Here is a 20,233-nt window from a genome sequence, read left to right as displayed (position 1 = left end):
ATAAGCTCATACATTTCCACGGTCTGCATCCTAAACCCTAAGAGACCAGGATGCTGTTTGCTTTCATTGACACCATGAAAAAACATTGTGCAGAGCTTGATGCTGATTGATCACTGAGCCAGTGTTGACAGTTACTTTGAAAAGTTACTTCTTTAGTTATTTTTTTCGTTCCTTTATACCGTTACTTTATACAGTTACTTCATTAGCAGCTTTATGCAGTTACTTTGCTAGCAGCTGCCGACATCTTGTAACTAAGAAGGTAACCAGTAATCTAACTTGGTTACTCTTAAGATTGCGTAATCAGCAAAGTAACTAATCAGCAAAGTAACTAACAGTTACTTTGCTGATTAGTTACTTTGCTGATTACTCAATCTTAAAAACAACCAAGTCAGATTACTAGTTACTTCATTAGTTACATTCAGCAGCTGCTGACAAGTTGTCCACAGCTGCTAATGAAGTAAGTTTCTTTTAACACAGTAACTTTTCAAAGTTACTCTGGCAACACTGCTGACCCATGCAAGAGAAGAAGACAATAACAGCGCCAATCCAGACTAGCGAAACAAGAGTAAGAGCAGAACAGCCAAAACAGAATGATAGCAGAGGCGACAGATGGACCAACGAGGAGGTACAGGTGCTGTCTTCTTTCTTTTTGATGAAGGAGGTCCAGTGAGGTTTCAAGTCCTGAAGGAGGAATGAGAAAATCTACACTGTGGCCTAAAACTCATGCAGAACTATTATGGCAGCTGCACAAGTCTGGTTGGTCGTCACTGTGATGACGATGCAAACAGGTGAGAACGGCAATTACATTTGCGTTACATTTACAACAGCCGTGAAGTAAGTTGAAGGACCTACTGATACATTCGTGCAGCCACTTTTTAAGGCAGCTGGGGCTGTGTAGCTGTGTGTTTGTTGGCTGGCAGATATAGGCGGATCACACGCAGGGACTATGAGAATTAACGGAAAATCTTTCTGGACACAATAAAGCAGAATTACATTTTTCTCGCCGTTTCCAGCTCAAACTCCATGTTGTGGAAATACATTGACTCTCTTAAAATACAGTCAAGCTGACAAATGAACCCAACCACCATCATGATGGAGGAATAGGTCCTCGGTGTTTATTTTCCAAACTCAAATGAGCATGTAAGCGCAGACCCCACATGGAAACAGACAGGCTGGCTGCTGTGCGCTCACATGCTCCTGCTGGCACACACACACACACACACACACACACACACACACACACACACACACACACACACACACACACACACACACACACACACACACACACACACACACACACACACACACACACACACACACACACAGACAGAGGGCCTGTTCATGCCTGAGCGGCAGAGAGGATGATGATGTGAAATGAACTGAGAAGTTGTTCACTCTTAGGTGTGTGTCACACCAGAGGGGACAGATCTGGAGTCAGTTCAGAGCCAGAGGACTGCTCACTGCTCAGATTGTTCACAAGGCTGCTTTCTAAAGGCCAAAGCTGAATTCTACAGGGAGGTCGTGCTCTGACAGCCACAGGCCACACGGTGTCTGCAGACAAGACTGTGTGCATGTGCCTGTCTCTTCATTTATACTGTATGTCTGTCATTTAAATTCAGACATCATAAATGCTGACAAAAAGCAGGCCACTCCCTGCACTCTGGAGCTCTAACAACATGGTTAGCTTTAAAAAAAAAAGAAAAAGAAAGAAACTGATCACATTTGAGGCTTTAAAGTATATAAAGATAGTTTGACTTTTTCTTTTTTTTTCATGACAACCTGGCCTGAGTAGGACTCACATCCTGTCCATGTAATGAGTAACCTCTGGCAGCCAATAGCTTGATGAGCTAAACAAATCTTTAAGGGGGAATAAAAGCTTCAACATTTCAAGAACATCAAGGAGCGGCGAGCACTCTGCTGCCCGCTGTTATTCGCAATGTGCGCTGTAATCACTGGTAAAGGAAAAGAGTAACGGCTGAGGAAAAGCAGAGCAAAACACACTTTGTAATCACATTTTTTTTTAATAATCTGACCGGTGAAACTATTTTTCTGCCTTAGAAATTTACCTTTTGCAAAATGTACGGTTAATTTGATGTGATCCACACACGAGGCAAACATAACTCTTTACCATTCCAAAATATTCAAATATTTGCTAAAAATAATGCGTTACTATAAAAAGTCCCAATAACCCATAGAGTGGGACTCACTGTTCTGGGGTCGAGTTTCTTGCCTTTCCGCAGGGTAACATATGAAGGTATGGAGGAAGACTCAGGTATTGGGGACTTGGTCCGTGGTGGGACAATGCCCACTGGATAGGACATACCTGCACAGCCAAAAACAAGAGGTCAGTCCACCACCTGGTCCCCCAAAAACAAAATTAATTTGTTGTACACATTAAAACTGGCTCCCTACATTTGCTTCACAGCCAGGACAGTGAAATAAACATGTATTATGATAGAAAATCCTTAATGAATAAATCATTTTTTGTATTTTATTTTGTGTTCTGTTCTGAGTTGTTGCCAAGATGGCACATGCTTCAGACTATTCTTCCCATTGTGTGAATTTAAAACATATTAACATCTACACGTGAAGTACATGCACATCTAAAAAAGTTAGAATATTGTGAAAAAGTAATCCGTTATTTCAGACAGTGGAAAATTTTATATATTCCAGACATTACATATGAACTAAAATGTTAAAAGCATCTTTTAATTTAAGTTTAGATAATTACATCCATCCATTATCAATACCCGCTTACTCCATTTTAGGGTCGGGGGGGTGTCATGGAGGCTGGAGCATATTCTAGCAGTCATAGGGGGTGAGGCAAGGTATACCCTGGACAGGACACCAGTCTGTCACAGGGCCACATATAGACAGACAAACACATTCACACCCGCACGCACACTACAGACAATTTAAAGTTTGCAATCCACCTAACCTGCATGTTTTTGGATGTGGGAAGAAGCCAGAGCACTCTGAGAAAACCCACGCAAACACAGGGAGAACATGCAATCTCCACACAGAAAGGCCTCAGCTGGGAATTGAACCCCATGACCTTCTTGCGATGAGGCAACAGTGCTAAGCTATGGCCACTGTGCTGCCTTGGATAATTACAGCCTACAGCTTAAAAAATAAATAAATTATATATATATATATATATATAATTTATTTATTTATTTAAATAAAAATATTTATTTTATTTTATAATTTATATATATATATATATATATATATATATATATATATATATATATATATATATATATACATACACACACACACACACATACATACGAGGTCTGTTAGAAAAGTATCCGACCTTATTATTTTTTTCAAAAACCATATGGATTTGAATCACGTGTGATTGCGTCAGACAAGCTTGAACCCTCGTGCGCATGCGTGAGTTTTTTCATGCCTGTCGGTTGCTTCATTCGCCTGTGAGCAGGCTTTGAGTGAGGTGTGGTCCACCCCTCTCGTCTATTTTTTATTGCAAATAAATGTCTGAATGATTTGAATCTTTGCTGCATCAATTTTTTTCCAGAAACTGTAAGAGACCTACAGGTGGACACCGTTCGAAAAATTAATATGGCTTTCAGGGACAATTTTATAGGGATTAAACAGATTACGGGGTGTTACTGCCCCTTTAAGGACAGCCCACAACTGCTGAAAGTGCAGCGCGTTCCCAGCGCCGATAGACAGGCTGACACCCCGCACAAACAACCAGATCATTTCCAACGTGAAAGCTTTGTTGATCCGGGACCTCGTCTGACTTTCACAAAAAGGTAGAAGATGTGGACATCAGCACTTTATCGGCACATTCCACCGTTACAGGAGTTTTTTTTCATGGAAAAAGAAGCCGAGGGACGCGCCACGGAGCCGTTCATTACGCGGGACAAACCACCTCGGTGTTGGTCTCACAGGACGGCTTAAAGGTGGATTTCAGACGGATTCCGGTTGCTTTCCAGTCGTGTGAATATCTGATTGTGATTGTGCATGAGCTGGACATGCCAGAACATGTTCTGTGAGGCTTCATCACGGCATTTCTTTTCGCCATGCAGCTCCGCTGCGACGCGCGGAATTCCTCCGCCTTTGTTCCTCTTTCCATGACAAAAACTCCTGTAACAGTGAAATGTGCCGTTCATTTCTAAACTGGACACTGTCTTGATCCGGTATGTCCTCTGACTAGCACAGGAATTGTGAAAAGACGTGGACATCAGCACTTTTTCCGGCACATTAAGACAGACGTGCGGAGGAGTTCGGCGCGCCGTGGTGCAGCCGCTCGGCGCAAAGAAACGCCATGATGAAGCCTCACGGGACATGTTGGGCCTTGTTCAGCTCAAGCTCAATTTCTCGGATATTCACACGACAGAAAAGCAACCGGTATCCGTCTGAAAGCCACCTGAAAGCCGTCCTGAGAGACCAACACCAAGGTGGTTTTGTGCCACGTCAAGAGCGGCACGGTGGCGCGTCCCTCGGCTTCTTTTTCCATGAAAAAAAAAAACTCCTGTAACGGTGGAATGTGCCGGAATAAGTGCTGATGTCCACATCTTCTGCCTTTTTGTGAAAGTCAGACGAGGTCCCGGATCAACAAAGATTTCACATTGGAAATGATCTGGTTGTTTGTGCGGGGTGTCAGCCTGTCCATCGGCGCTGGGAGCGCGCTGCGCTCTCAGCAGTTGTGGGCCGTCCTTAAAGGGGCAGTAACACCCCGTAATCTGTTTAATCCCCATAAAATCGTCCCTGAAAGCCATATTAATTTTTCGAACGGTGTCCACCTGGAGGTCTCTCACAGTTTCTGGAAAAAAAATTGATGCAGCAAAGATCCAAATCGTTCAGACATTTATTCGCAATAAAAAAATAGATGAGAGGGGTAGACCACACTTCACTCAAAGCCTGCTCACAGATGAATGAAGCAACCGACAGGCATGAAAAAACTCACGCATGCGCACGAGGGTTCAAGCTTGGCTGACGCAATCACACGTGATTCAAATCCATATGGTTTTTGAAAAAAATAATAAGGTCGGATACTTTTGTAACAGACCTCGTACATACATAAACACACACACACACACACACACAGTGGTGGGCACAGTTCAGCTAATCAGACAGCAGATAATTATCGAAGCTAATGTTTTGCTCACGGATTAGCTTTTCAGATAAGGTTTAAAACCATCATCACACCAATTATCTTCCGATAAATTTAGTTCCGATAACTTTCAGCCCAATAACATTTTTTTTTCTGGTAAAGTGAGCAAAGTTTAATGGTCAAAAACATTTGTAAATCCTAAAATCAAACATTTTAGTCCGTATTTATGGCAGACTGGCTGTTGCTTGCTGATGACATCATCATTAAGCACAAAACGTGATTGGCCGGTCGATGCAGGGAGCATTGTGGGTAGTGCAGTTCAGGTTCACTGTGGATGTTACAGTGTTTCCGTCCCTTGTCATGCATCATGCAAAAAAAGATTAATAAAGATTTATTTAAATATCTAAAGGACACTGGATTACTTCATCACATCTAAACAAATGACTGTGGCTGACAGGAGTTAAGGTTTTGTAAAATCTCAGCGATCACTCACCAGCCTGGTAGGTGGTGGTAAATGCACCTTACAGTGATGCCGTCCACCACTGGATCCGAAAGAAGAAGAAGAAGAAGAAGAAGTGCTATTGTCTGCTCGACACAAAAAAAACTTACTAATTTTAACATTATTTTATTTTATTTCTTTGTGGCTGATGCTATCGCCAAGACTCGGTGGGAGAGAGGAGCTCTCACGGTGCAGCTGTGTACAGACTGGGACGTTTCTTCACCTTTTAGACCGTTTTGGATAATCTCAGGAAGATTATATTTTCAGATGAATCCCACTGAAACTAACAGGTAAGAATTTATATTTACTATGTGTATTTTACTCTGCCAACCAATGCATTAATGGACGTATTTTGGTTGTTTAAGCCGCAGGGTTAAAAGCGTGTGGAAAAAAGCAGCAGCTTTTTAGTTCGTAAATGACTGTGTATATAATACCAAGATAAACTGTGACTTCTAATAATGTGTTATACTGCTTTTGAAAGATGATGACAGTCGTTAGGGTTTTATTTTTTTATTCATTCATTTTTTGTGCGCTCTTGTATGTTTGTGATCCTTGAATTTACCCAGCAACCACTTGAGTGCTTAAAGTGAAACTGGTTTATCAGAAGCTGACAGTGTATTCTGATGTGGCCGTGTCCGAATCAATACTAAAAGTTACCGGTTATCTGTAATAAAGATACATTTTTTTAGCAGTTTATCGGTTTAGCATCATAAAAGCAAACTTTTCAGTTATCGGATTAATGGTTATCGAAGCTAACTTTTTGGTTAGCTGTGCCCACCACTGTATATGTGTGTGTGTTTGTGTATATATATATATATATATATATATATAATCAGAATCAGAATGCCTTTTATTGTCATTATACATTGGTACAACAAGATTAGGGCCATCCAATTGCAGTGCAATAAAATAGAATAAAAATAAAAATAGTGCAAAAAAAAAGAGATAAAAATAGTGCAAGAGTATGTATCAAAAACAAGATATAAAGAAAAATTCAACAATGTAAGGAAAAATATATATACAATTGACACTAGTGCAAGGTGTGGCTAGGATATAAATATATTGCACAGAAATGTATATTGTCTATGGGTGATTGGGTTATTGCACATGGTTAGGATTGCACGAGGAGGATCAGTGCATGCTAGAGTTCAATGTGGTTATGGCTTTGGGGAAGAAACTGTTTTTCAGTCTGTTTGTTTTTGTCCTTGTGAGCCTGTAGCGCCTCCCTGAGGGCATCAGGTCAAACAGGGCAGAGCCAGGGTGAAAGCAGTCTTTGGAGATCGCTTTGGCTCTGCTGAGGCAGCGGGAGGTGTAAATGTCCAAAAGGGAGGGGAGAGGGCAGCCAATGATCTTCTGTGCTGCCTTAACAACCCTCTGCATTCTCTCCCTGTCAGCAGCGGTGGAGCTGCCAAACCATACTGTGATGCAGTATGTCAGCAGGCTCTCAATGGATGTTGAGGTTATACTTCCTGAGGACTCTCAGAAGTGTAGCCGCTGTTGAGCCTTCTTGAGGATAGAGGAGATGTTGGACCAGGAGATGCAGTCTGAGATGAGAACGGCAAGATACCTGAAGGTGTGGACCCTTTCCACACGCTCGCCGTTGATGAGAAGGGGGGCAGGGTCGGTGCAGTGTTTCCTGAAGTCAATGATGATCTCTCTGGTCTTCCTAGTGTTCACAGCGAGCTTGTTCTCTGAGCACCAGGCTGCCAGCTGCCGGATCTCCTCTCTGTAGGCAGCCTCATCACCTCTGGAGATGAGACCGACAACTGTAGTATCTTCTGCAAACTTGATGATAAGGTTGCTCTTGTGGGCCGGACTGCAGTTGTAGGTGTAGAGGCAGTAGAGGAGGGGGCTCAGCACAAGCCCTGTGGAGAGCCGATGCTCAGTGTGCGGGTGGAGGAGAGGTGGGGGCCGAGTCTCACAGTCTGGAGACGGTTGGAAAGAAAGTCTTTAATTCAGGCACATGTGAGAGGGTGGAAGCCGAGAGTGTCCAGTTTTGTGGTGAGTCTGTCCAGGATTATTGTGTTGAAGGCAGAACTATAATCCACAAAGAGCATTCGGACGTAGCTCTGCGGCTGCTCCAGGCGGTTTAGAGCAGAGTGGAGAGCTACGGCGATGGCGTCCTCTGTGGATCTGTTTTCCCTGTATGCAAACTGGTGAGGGTCGAGGTCTGGGGGGAGGTGGTCCTTGATGTGCTGAAGAACCAGTCTCTCAAAGCACTTCATGATTACCGGAGTGAAGGCCACCAGGAAGTAATCATTCAGGCTGGTGATGGGAGACTTCTTCAGCACCAGGATTATGGTGGAGGTTTTCAAGCAGGACGGGATGACTGCTTGGTCCAGGGAGAGGTTGAAGATCCTGGTGAAGGTGGGGGCGAGCTGGTTGGCACACGCTCTGAGCACCTTGCCAGGTACTCCGTCTGGGCCAGCAGCTTTCCTGCGGTTCACTGCGAGGAGCACTCACCTGACATCATGCTCTTTTACAGTGAGTGGAGTGGTGCGGGGACCAGGTGGGGGCGGGGGGAGGGCAGGAGCAGGTGAGTGCAGCTGGGAAGATCCGAACCGAGCAAAGAAGCCATTTAGCTCCTCTGCCAGTGGTGCACTCAGGTCCGCTGTTGGAGCATCACAACCCCGGAAGTTTGTGATGTCATGTATTCCCTGTCACACCCTCCGTGCGTTGTTGCTAGACAGATGGGGCTCTATCTGCATCCTGTGGTCCGCCTTTGCTCTTTTTACTCCTCTCTTCAGGTCATCTCTGGCAGCACTATACAGAGCTCTGTCACCTGACCTGAAGGCAGCGTCGCGGGCCCTGAGGAGTGAGCGGACCTGGCTGGTCATCCGTATATATGTGTGTGTAGAGTGGTGAGCACAGCTAACCAAAAAGTTAGCTTCAATAACCACAAATCCATTAACTGAAAAGTTAACTTTTATAAAAACAGATAAACCGCTAAAAAAAAAATTTAGCGGAAGTTACAGCTAACAGCTAACTTACGTATTGACTCAGCACACTGTCAGCTACTGATAAGCCAGTTTCGAGTTTAAGCACTGCAGGGGGTGCTGGGTAAATTCAAAGGTGATCACAAACTCAAAACAAACAGCCAGAGCTTTTGTCTTTATGCATCCTGCCTGCTGCTGCAAGAAAAAAAAAAGTCTCACTTACTTTTCACACACACAAAGGTGGCAGGGGAGATCAAACGTAAGGTAATTTTCACTTTTCAAAGGTAAAATATCGCACACAATCTTTTAAAGTAATGCATTACTTCTGATGGTTTGAGCATTAACCGACACACGCGCCAAAAGGCATTATGGGAAATGTCTCCTCTCATCATCACCCCCCCCCCCCATCAAAATGTATAGAACACTGCCATCTACTGGATGGGAGTGTGAATAGTGACCAACATGTGACCAAATGTGCATTTGCAGGTATAAATGAGACACATTTAACTCCATAAATAAGTGTCTTCTCACTTAAAAAAGTAAACATTTGCATGTATATGCTGTCTTTAAAGCAGACACACTCTCGATCGCTGCTGCAATGCATTATGGGAGTTTGGGGTTTGTTTTTTTTATTATTATTGTAGTACATGTTAGTTTAGCAGTGTTGTTAGTGTTATAGATTTGCTGTGTTTTTATAGTTCAAGGAGTGTAATTAGTTTGGTGAAGACGTATGTTGTGACCGTGAGTGAAAAGTGCTTTGCGTTTGATCTCTTCTGCAACTGTCTCTGTTGTATGTTTAAAGTAAAGGACTTCTTTTTTGCAGCCACCTGCATCATCTCAATAGCTTGGCTGTTGCAAAACGCATGACAGGAACCAATATGTTTGACTGTAGGGTTTACAGATGTTTTTGACCATTAAGTTTTACTCACTATGCCATCAAAAAAATGGTAGCAGACTGAAAGTTAGCAGAACTAAATTTAGCGAAAGCTAATTTCGGGTTTGATGATTTTCATGACCATACAGTGTTGTACCATGTGTGATAAACTCCCAAACTATAATATGTATCCCTAAAAACTAAATATATTAAGTATCATGACATGGGGAACAAATTGATATCCTTTTTTATAAGTTGAACTGAAAATTACCCCCAAAATAGCCGGCTGTGGGTATGACCAGGCAGATTCAAATTTCCAGCCCTGTATATATGTTGGCCATCTCTGTTTATTTAATCCCATTCTACAGCACACTCGCCACAGCACAGCCACAGCACACTCAGCAAAACAACATGCTTAAGCCCAGGTTACACATAGACGGTTTTGTCGGCGGGCAGTACATAGACCGAAGTTCGCGGTAGTTCCGGCTGTTTTCACGGTGGAAAGGGGCGGAGCATTTCGCTGGCGTTTTGAGCGCCATACTAGCCGCAAATGCACGGATAAAACGCCGCTAAATCCACCGAATAAAGCGGCGTTTTGATGCCGTAGCATCCGGCACACGTCAGGCAACGGGGGTTAATATCCAGTTCTATCCTTTACAATTGCAGGTTAAGACGCACGTGAGAACGGCGGTGTTCTGCTGCTGCCGATAATGCCCTGTGTACCGCTGGATTTATCCAGGCAAATCCTGCGTTACTCCAGGAACTTTTGCATATAGGCACCGCCCCCAGAGTATAATAGGCTGAAGCAGCTGTCAATGCAGGGGGAGGGAGCTCATCTCTCAGCCTTTTATTCTCCTTCCTTTTTCCCTCCTCAACGTGTTGCTCGTCTCCACTACAGGGCTCTCCTCTGCTTCTGAACCAGACCTCTTGGTAAGTCCTTGCCGCTGCCAATTTACTTTTAGGAAGCATACTGGTGCTTCTCTGCAAAAATATCTGGAGCTGGCCGCGAGTGAAAGGTCTGCATGCAGCGCGCTAGCGTTTTTATATTGACCGCCGCCTATCGGCCGTTTGGAACGCCGTTAACTGGGAGGTGGTGTTTAGAACGACATACTGTCCGCTAGCGCCGCCATTTTGTCTGCCTCTGTCACCGGTTAAAACGCCTTTGAGGACGTCGATGTGGGCTTTATTGCCGTTTTACACGCGGTTGGTTAGGGATACAACGCCGGCCGCCAATTACGGCGGTGTAAACTGCGGCACTATAGGAAGGAGCAGGATGACACGGCGATTAAAAAGTATCAAACGCTGTTGTTCGCGTTGTCTCTGTCGTCACGCGAATTCTCCGGGAGCGCTCCCGGAATTATTCGACATGTTGAATAATTTTTTCGACGATTCCGGTAAAACCGGAACTAAGCCACGCCCCCTAGTACCGGCGTTGACAACGGCGTTTGATCCTTAAGACGGCCAAAAACTCTTCCGGGACGCTTCCGGGAGCTCTTACCGTCTATGTGTAAACGGGGCTTTAGGCTGAGGCTGTGGGTATGACCAGGCAGATTCAAATTTCCAGCCCTGTATATGTGATATACTGATATTTACATTTACTGTTACCTACCTTTTGTGTGTAGTTTTGTTATAAATTTGATTGCCAAACAAAGACTGCATGAAGGACTTCAAATGTGTTTGTCTTCTAACCAAGTATTTCCACTTAGTTTGGGGAGTCCACATCTTTAAACTTTAGCCCATTAACTATTATATTTATAAAACATCAACATTACAAAAACAAATGTTGGGCAATTGTTTTGATTAAAATGATTGGCATTTGGCTTATGTCTAAAACAGGTTAACCCGGGCAGCGCCAGGTACCCCAGCTAGTGTGTGTGTATATATATATATATATATATATATATATACAACCCCTGGCAAAAATTATGGAATCACCGGCCTCGGAGGATGTTCATTCAGTTGTTTAATTTTGTAGAAAAAAAGCAGATCACAGACATGACACAAAACTAAAGTCATTTCAAATGGCAACTTTCTGGCTTTAAGAAACACTATAAGAAATCAAGAAAAAAAGATTGTGGCAGTCAGTAACGGTTACTTTTTTAGACTCACTCAATTCTGAGGAAAAAATTATGGAATCACCCTGTAAATTTTCATCCCCAAAACTAACACCTGCATCATATCAGATCTGCTCGTTAGTCTGCATCTAAAAAGGAGTGAACACACCTTGGAGAGCTGTTGCACCAAGTGGACTGACATGAATCATGGCTCCAACACGAGAGATGTCAATTGAAACAAAGGAGAGGATTATCAAACTCTTAAAAGAGAGTAAATCATCACGCAATGTTGCAAAAGATGTTGGTTGTTCACAGTCAGCTGTGTCTAAACTCTGGACCAAATACAAACAACATGGGAAGGTTGTTAAAGGCAAACATACTGGTAGACCAAGGAAGACATCAAAGCGTCAAGACAGAAAACTTAAAGCAATATGTCTCAAAAATCGAAAAATGTACAACAAAACAAATGAGGAACGAATGGGAGGAAACTGGAGTCAACGTCTGTGACCGAACTGTAAGAAACCGCCTAAAGGAAATGGGATTTACATACAGAAAAGCTAAACGAAAGGCATCATTAACACCTAAACAGAAAAAAACAAGGTTACAATGGGCTAAGGAAAAGCAATCGTGGACTGTGGATGACTGGATGAAAGTCATATTCAGTGATGAATCTCGAATCTGCATTGGGCAAGGTGATGATGCTGGAACTTTTGTTTGGTGCCTTTCCAATGAGATTTATAAAGATGACTGCCTGAAGAGAACATGTAAATTTCCACAGTCATTGATGATATGGGGCTGCATGTCTGGGGGGATGGCTGTCATTACATCATCAATAAATGCACAAGTTTATGTTGATATTTTGGACAACTGAAAGGATGTTTGGGGATGATGAAATCATTTTTCAAGATGATAATGCATCTTGCCATAGAGCAAAAACTGCAAAAACATTCCTTGCAAAAAGACACATAGGGTCAATGTCATGGCATAGGGTCAATGTCAATGAGCAGATCTGATTTGATGCATATTCCATAATTCCATAATTTTTTCCTCAGAATTGAGTGATTCCATATTTTTTTCCTCTGCTTGGTCTAAAAAAGTAACCGTTACTGACTGCCACAATCTTTTTTTCTTGATTTCTTGTAGTGTTTCTTAAAGCCAGAAAGTTGCCATTTGAAATGACTTTAGTTTTGTGTCATGTCTGTGATCTGCTTTTTTTCTACAAAATTAAACAACTGAATGAACATCCTCTGAGGCCGGTGATTCCATGATTTTTGCCAGGGGTTGTGTATATATATATATATATACATACCCTTACCAAAAAGTAGTACATGCAAGTATGTTTCAAGTATACTTCCAGTTTACTTTTTATATACTTATCAGTACTATTTTTGGTAAGGGTATATATATATAAAACGTTACAATACTAGAATATTTCTTGAGATTAATCTCCAAAAAATGTGATCACAGTGTGACCTTTTCTGTTTGCTATGCAAATAAAATGGATTTCAATTAACTTTTATTCATACACAGTTTGTCTACTAAATCCGGAAATAATTGATAAGTGGTAGTGCCAAGTTACCGGTACATGAGTAATACAACTCATTCCGGCAATTCGTTTCTTTTATTTTTCTTTTAATAAGTTTTTCAGATAAGTGTTTCCAGAGAACATCTGTTCAATGATTTTATTGTACCAACTACACAACCAGCACACATAATAATCAGAAACTATCAATATCAGACCTTTGTTCCCTGACATTTCTTTCTCTGTGGTGTGTTCAGATCTGTCCTCCCCGTTGTTCTCATCCACTTCGGCTACGGTGGTGAGCTCTGGCTCACTCTTGTACAGCCTGTAGTCTGGCCCCTGCAGACGAGACAGATAATAAAGTTCTGCACACATAAAAATGTTTCAGGTTTACACTGACATTTCCATACTGAAATATTAATACACAGTTTAAAGTGACATTTTCTCTGACAATTTCATTTCAGATTTACAAAAAAATTACTTTGTTTTAAAGAGGACTGTTGTTTTTGTAGATTGGACAAACACAACAGGTAAATACTAATAAATGGTTACAGATCAGAGGAAAACTCATCTGTAAACATGCTATTTTCATTAAACACAAATGGACATGGGTGGCATAGGGCCCTATCTTGACAATGTGTAGCTCATTGTCCAATGTGCCAAGCGCAACTGCATTTGAGCCGTGTTCAACTCCAATGTGATATATGCAGGGCGCAAAGGTTGCGCTTACTTGCTTAGTCCCAGGTCTTTTGGGCGTAACATGAAGTCAACCAATCAGACTCATCTGCCATTGTCTTGAAGGGCAGAGTGGACTCGAACATGGTGCATTACTATTCAGGCAACTGACTCATGTGTGAGATTTGCTGTTAACAAATTAGCGTCCAAACATCAAAGCATGCAAGTGGATCACAACCACAAAAGCTCCTGGGGTGAAACAATGGTAAGGTCAAGTATTGTATTTAAATTTTGTATTTTCAGTTGTGTTTAATTTTATTTCTATTAATTGTTGGTTTCAATTCAATTTTATTATGTGTACAAGCAGAGTACACATGGTGAACACACCTATGTGAGGTATATCTTAATACTGTGCCATAAACATACCTGAAAAAAAATTGTTTACTGCTCCATCACCAAAGCAACACACCAATGTGCACACCAGTGAATACAAGTGCGATAGCCATTTATAGAATGTGCGAGCTGGGTGTGTGTTGGTTGAAAACCAGCAAAAACATTTGAGTCAGAACATAGGAATTAATCAAAGGGGTGTTGCTTAACTATAATTTACAATGATTTCCAGTTTAAAAAAAGTTCTGCATCTCTTCTGGTTACAGTAATAATTCATATTTTGCAATTAATGAAAATTAGCATATACATATATATAGTGAGGAAAATAAGTATTTGAACACCCTGCGATTTTGCAAGTTCTCCCACTTAGAAATCATGGAGGGGTCTGAAATTTTCATCTTGGGTGCAATTCCACTGTGAGAGACATAATCTAAAAAAAAAAAATCCGGAAATCACAATGTATGATTTTTTAATTATTTATTTGTATGTTACTGCTGCAAATAAGTATTTTAACACCTAACAACCAGCAAGAATTCTGACTCACACAGACCTGTTCATTTTTCTTTAAGAAGCCCTCTTATTCTGCACTCTTTACCTGTATTGATTGCACCTGTTTGAACTTATCTGTATAAAAGACACCTGTTCACACACTCAAACAATCACACTCCAACCTGTCCACCATAGCCAAGACCAAAGACCTGTCTAAGGACACCAGGGACTGATCGGTTTTGTGTCAGTTATCTCTGAAGATGTCATATAACATACAGTGAGGAAAATAAGTATTTGAACACCCTGCGATTTTGCAAGTTCTCCCACTTAGAAATCATGGAGGGGTCTGAAATTTTCATCTTAGGTGCATGTCCACTGTGAGAGACATAATCTTAAAAAAAAAAAAAAAAATCCAGAAATCACAATGTATGATTTTTTAATAATTTATTTGTATGTTACTGCTGCAAATAAGTATTTCAGCATCTGTGAAAATCAATGTTAATATTTGGTACAGTAGCCTTTGTTTGCAATTACAGAGGTCAAATGTTTCCTGTAGTTTTTCACCAGGTTAACACACACTGTAGCAGGGATTTTGGTCCACTCCTCCATACAGATCTCCAAATCTTTCAGGTATGGAGTTTCAGCTCCCTCCAAAGATTTTCTATTGAGTTCATGTCTGGAGACTGGCCAGGCCACTCCAGGACCTTGAAATGCTTCTTATGGAGCCCCTCCTTAGTTGCCCTGGCTGTGTGTTTGGGGTCACTGTCATGCTGGAAGACCCAGCCATGACCCATCTTCAATGCTCTTACTGAGGGAAGGAGGTTGTTTGCCAAAATCTCAGAAGACATAACCCCATCCATCCTCCCTTCAATACGGTGCAGTCGTCCTGTCCCCTTTGCAGAAGAGCACCCCCATAGTATGATGTTTCCACCCCCATGCTTCACGGTTGGGATGGTTTTCTTGGGTTGTTCTCATCCTCTAAACATGGTAAGTGGAGCGGATTCCAAAAAGCTCTATTCTGGTCTCATCTGACCACATGACCTTCTCCCATGCCTCCTCTGGATCATCCAGATGGTCACTGGTGAACTTCAAACGGGCCTGGACATGTGCTGGCTTGAGCAGGGGGACCTTGCTGCCTTGCAGGATTTTAAACCATGACAGCATCATGTGTTACTAATGTAATCTTTGTGACTGTGGTCCCAGCTTTCTTCAGGTCATTGACCAGGTCCTCCTGTGTAGTTCTGAGCTTTCTCAGAATCATCCTTACCCCACAAAGATGGGGGGGGGGGGGATTCCACGCAAGATCCCAGACCGAGGGAGATTGACAGTCATCTTGTGTTTCTTCCACTTTCTAATAAATAATCATAACAGTTGTTGTCTTCTACCAAGCTGCTTGCATGTTGTCCTGTAGTCCATCCCAGCCTTGTGCAGGTCTACAGTTTTGTCCCTGGTGTCCTTAGACAGCTCTTTGGTCTTGGCTATGGTGGACAGGTTGGAGTGTGATTGTTTGAGTGTGTGAACAGGTGTCTTTTATACAACAAGTTCAAACAGGTGCAATCAATACAGGTAAAGAGTGCAGAATAAGAGGGGTTCTTAAGGAAAAATTAACAGGTCTGTGTGAGCCAGAATTTTTGCTGGTTGGTAGGTGTTCAAATACTTATCTGCAGCAGTAACATACAAATAAATAATTAAAAAATCATACATTGTGATTTCCGGATTTGTTTTTAGATTATGTCTCTCACAGTGGAATTGCACCTAAGATCAAAATTTCAGATATACACACACACACACACACACGGGGTGGGCCAATAAAATGTTACCACTTTTTGATCGTACATAAGTTTTTGAAATGAGAACTTATTCCAAAATTTTATTTACAGACTTGTAACAGAAGCATCAAATTAACATTTGATATCAAAGGTTTCCCACTTTGTCTCTTGTTTTCCACATAGTTCAATAATTTATGACAATCCATGCTCCTCTTCTTTGGATTACAGCTGCAACATGCACATTGAAGTTTGTGATGACATTGCCAGACATCTCAAGAGGGATTCTCCGAATTTCCTGACAGATGTTGGTCTTCAGGGCCTCAATGGTCTGTAGGTTGTTGTAGTACACTCTCCAATTGTACAAATTAAAAAGTTGTAACATTTTATTGGCCCACCCTCAGGTCTGTGTATATATATATATATATATATATATATATATATATATATATATATATATATAGATAGATAGATAGATAGATAGATAGATAGATAGATAGATAGATAGATGGATGTGTGGCCTATAAACCTCTTTCTAAGTGAATACCTACCTCACCCTAAAGGGATTGTGATCAAGTTTTCTTGCAAGTTATCAAGTATTTGCAATCCTGTGAAACATGTTGAGGTGCCTATTCACTAAGAAATAGGTTTCAAATGGGAAAAAAAATGCAGATTTTCACAAAATTTGAAAAATGTGAAAAATTTTAATTACCTATATCTCAAGAACTTAGATACTGATCATTTTTTTCTACATACTTGTTTTCATATGTGTATTAGACTGCAAGATCAATGTTAATTTTTGTCTGTGTGTGGCAACAGCTTCTTTGTAAATTTGATGATTTCATATGAAGAGTTCAGATGCAAAACCCAGTATCTCCAAAACCATAAATTTTTAGTTGATACCAACATGTACTTGGCTGTCAAGGGGACCATCAGTGTGCAAAATATGAAAGAATTTGAACAAACTGTTTTCATGTTATTGATGAAAGTCTGTGCATTTCCGCATATGGTTTCCTTTAAATCTCTATTTTCAATTGCATTTTTCTCCATTTGAAAAAAAAGGACTTACTGGGTTTTGCATGTGAACTCTTCATATGTTCTGACCCTTTTGTGGTGCTTTGCACAGAGTACAAGATAGAGCCTTTCAACCTGAACATCTAAACACATTTGCAACCAAAGACAATAAAAGAAATAAAAACAAATATCAAACATATGGAACAGGAGCACTTTGCAACATCTTGAAAGATCAGCCCAATAAAAACAAACATATGTGGGTGAGACTAGCCAAATAACTTAAAACAGATGAGACATATCAAACAAAAAACAACTCAAAAAGACATGAGATGTCTGTCAAAATAAAAATGAAAAGCACCACAGAAGGCAATGACATGATGATGATGAAGCTGAGGCCATCGCGGAGGTCAACAAGCTTACACAGTGTGTTCCGTTCCTGTGATTGGTCTTCCTGTCCTCTGGCCTGTGAAGTGATGACGGGCGCACACCGGCATGAGGTGGCACAGTGGGGGAGTTGGGGTCATAGGACTCGGGTAGGGGTGGCCGCGGGGGTACAGAGTCCACTTCCTGGGAAACATACATGACAGGACATGAGGGAAGGTGCCACGTGCTGCCACTATGTCAGCTCGGGGCAACAGCCATCTGCTGCAGAAGAGTTTTGCTCCATGGGGGGTAAGCCAGCTGCGTGTCCAGAGAGAGAGACTGCCACATGCTGTTATAAAGCGGCCGACACGCCTGCTCATCTACTGCCATGTGCATGATGCCGTAGCTTCACGCTGCAACGCAACTAAAAGTAACCTTTTTTGTTACACAGCTGCAGTATGTCTGTGAAAACAGAATTGTTTTACCAAGTGAACTGTTATTGCTTTGTTTTTTATCCGTTATTGGTGACTAACCTCGTTTTTGTGCTTGTTGAACACGGGCTTTGTCCCACAGGAATTCACACCGTCAACAGCATTTCTCTGAGATTTGTGTTTGCTGAGGACCTCCATCACGTCTTGGATCCTCCACAGCTCTTTCTGGATGTAGACATGCCATTGGCTGGGAGGCTCTGTCTGGATGAACACAGAAAATATGGTAGATTACCGAAAATGACTTTCTAATAACGTTTCACATGGGGTTTGAGAGGAAAAAAGGAAAGGAGGCATGACAGGCAAGACAGAGTAGCAACTAGGAACTAGGAAGAATAAAATGTCTAAGTGGTGCAAACAAGGTCTCATTCATGAAATATTTCTTAGTATGACCATAGCTTGAGAATCTAATCAAAATAAGAACATTTTCTGCTTTAGCATGGTTGGCTTGTGGTTTACCATAAGTTCTGCATGATGAAATGAGTCAAAACAAGAGCAAATCTGGGAAAATACCATATACACTGTAAAACACTTTATTTTAACCCCATCACATTTTCTAAATAATTTTTATGGCCTAATAAACACAATCGTAACACGCTTGAATATAAAATACAGAGGCAAAAATGGAGTAACATTATTTGAAAAATAATAACAACAAAAATAAATCCCTGTGTCAAATATGTGAAGTGGGACTTCTTAAACAATCATCAGATGACCAGAACTCCAAGGACAAACACGCAGTGTTGCGCTGTAGATAAACCAGCTTCCCCAGAGGAAAATTATACCGCTCAAAAATTTGCTTGTCAACGGCACAAGAGACAAAAGTGAGATTCTCACTTGAGCCTCACTTTACTATTTTGTCTTTGAGCACGATTGTACAGCTGAGATCTGTTTTAAAACTTAAAAGGAGGCTAATGTTATGCATCTTTCTCTTCTTGAGACAAAACAGAGACAGGAGAAATAAACCACAGTCTCATTTTGGTTTCATAAAGACCTCACTTGTCTCAGAGAAATAAATGAAACCGTTTTGAGATGTTGTTTCCAAGTTTCTTCTCCTCTGGGTCTGCACAAACCACAAACCTGAAGTGCGGGGTGGGGGGCACAGAAACAAACAGAAGAAAAGCCCCGCACTTTATTTTTTAAGGTTAAAAAGAAAGACTGATGCAGCTGTATATCACTTGCTTGTGTCCACGTTCACCTTCCCAGCCAGAAAACCTCTCAATTCTGTCACCTCCTGAGTTTGCCATCAAAACAAGAACCAGGGTCAGCGCACATGGCTAGGGTTCTTACCAGCCAGACCTCTCCAATAGCCTAAAACCTCATGGGCACCTTACAGGGTGGCTACCCCTGGATGGACCTCAAACCCCCAGCCTGATGTATGGCAGCCTCGTGCTCATGCTGTTAAAAAATCCTGGTGAAAATCCAACAGCTCGTAAACAGAATGATAGAATGATCGTGAGTAAATACAACTGCTCTGTATCTTACTTTGTGCTGAAATTACACACCATGTAAATAGCAAAGTGGAGTTGGACATGCCTAAAATGCACTTGCACTATTTTGACCATGCTCTATAGATCATCAAGATAAGGCCCTAAATGACGTGCATGTACGGTAATGTGACTTCACACAATCTCTTACTGTTCATTTGTCACGTTAATTTGTTACATGGTTGTGCAACTGCACACAAAGTCACAGAGTTTATAAAGAAAACATTTACATTTGGGAGTGTCTGCCTCATTACATGTCTTCTGTGGTACTACTTGGGGAGATGACGGCTTATAGGTTAGAACTGCGGGCCTGTCACAAGAGAATCTGCAGTTTGATTCCCTGTCAGACAGGCAACTCAATAAGGCGCCCTTGAACAAGGTCTTTAATCCCCAAACTGCTCCTAATATGCAACTGAGCATCTTACATGGCAGCATGCTGATATCAGTGTGTGTGTGTGTGTGTGTGTGTGTGTGAATGGGTGAGGCATCAATGTGCAGTGCTTTGAGCATCTGCATAAATGAAAAAGCGCTACAGAAATTTACTATTTACTGTCTGTACAGTGAGAATTGCAACTTGTAAACCTGCT

General features: G+C 41.6%; 1 protein-coding gene and 1 long non-coding RNA gene across 13 annotated transcripts in view; one reads left to right on the top strand and one right to left on the bottom strand.

The window, feature by feature from the left end:
• Positions 1–20,233, bottom strand: part of LOC117515633 (pleckstrin homology domain-containing family A member 5-like) — a 366,809-nt gene that overhangs the window by 19,720 nt on the left and 326,856 nt on the right. For 9 of the 12 annotated variants that reach the window (XM_034176275.1, XM_034176273.1, XM_034176274.1 and 6 more), the window contains 4 exons: positions 18,205–18,363; positions 17,729–17,875; positions 13,193–13,313; positions 2,211–2,326 (listed from right to left, as the gene is read on the bottom strand). In XM_034176275.1, coding sequence (XP_034032166.1) covers positions 2,211–2,326; positions 13,193–13,313; positions 17,729–17,875; positions 18,205–18,363 — 543 coding nt within the window. The remainder of the gene's footprint in view (positions 1–2,210; positions 2,327–13,192; positions 13,314–17,728; positions 17,876–18,204; positions 18,364–20,233) is intronic. The other 3 variants (XM_034176281.1, XM_034176279.1, XM_034176283.1) reach the window with 1 other exon arrangement.
• On the top strand, positions 14,201–16,955 carry LOC117515637. Its single transcript, XR_004562199.1, has 2 exons — positions 14,201–14,270; positions 16,795–16,955. It is a non-coding gene; the product is annotated as an uncharacterized LOC117515637 (long non-coding RNA).

The sequence above is a fragment of the Thalassophryne amazonica genome, chromosome 8 (assembly GCF_902500255.1).
Source record: "Thalassophryne amazonica chromosome 8, fThaAma1.1, whole genome shotgun sequence".
NCBI lineage: Eukaryota > Metazoa > Chordata > Actinopteri > Batrachoidiformes > Batrachoididae > Thalassophryne > Thalassophryne amazonica.
This window is presented reverse-complemented; position numbering and strand designations above follow the sequence as displayed.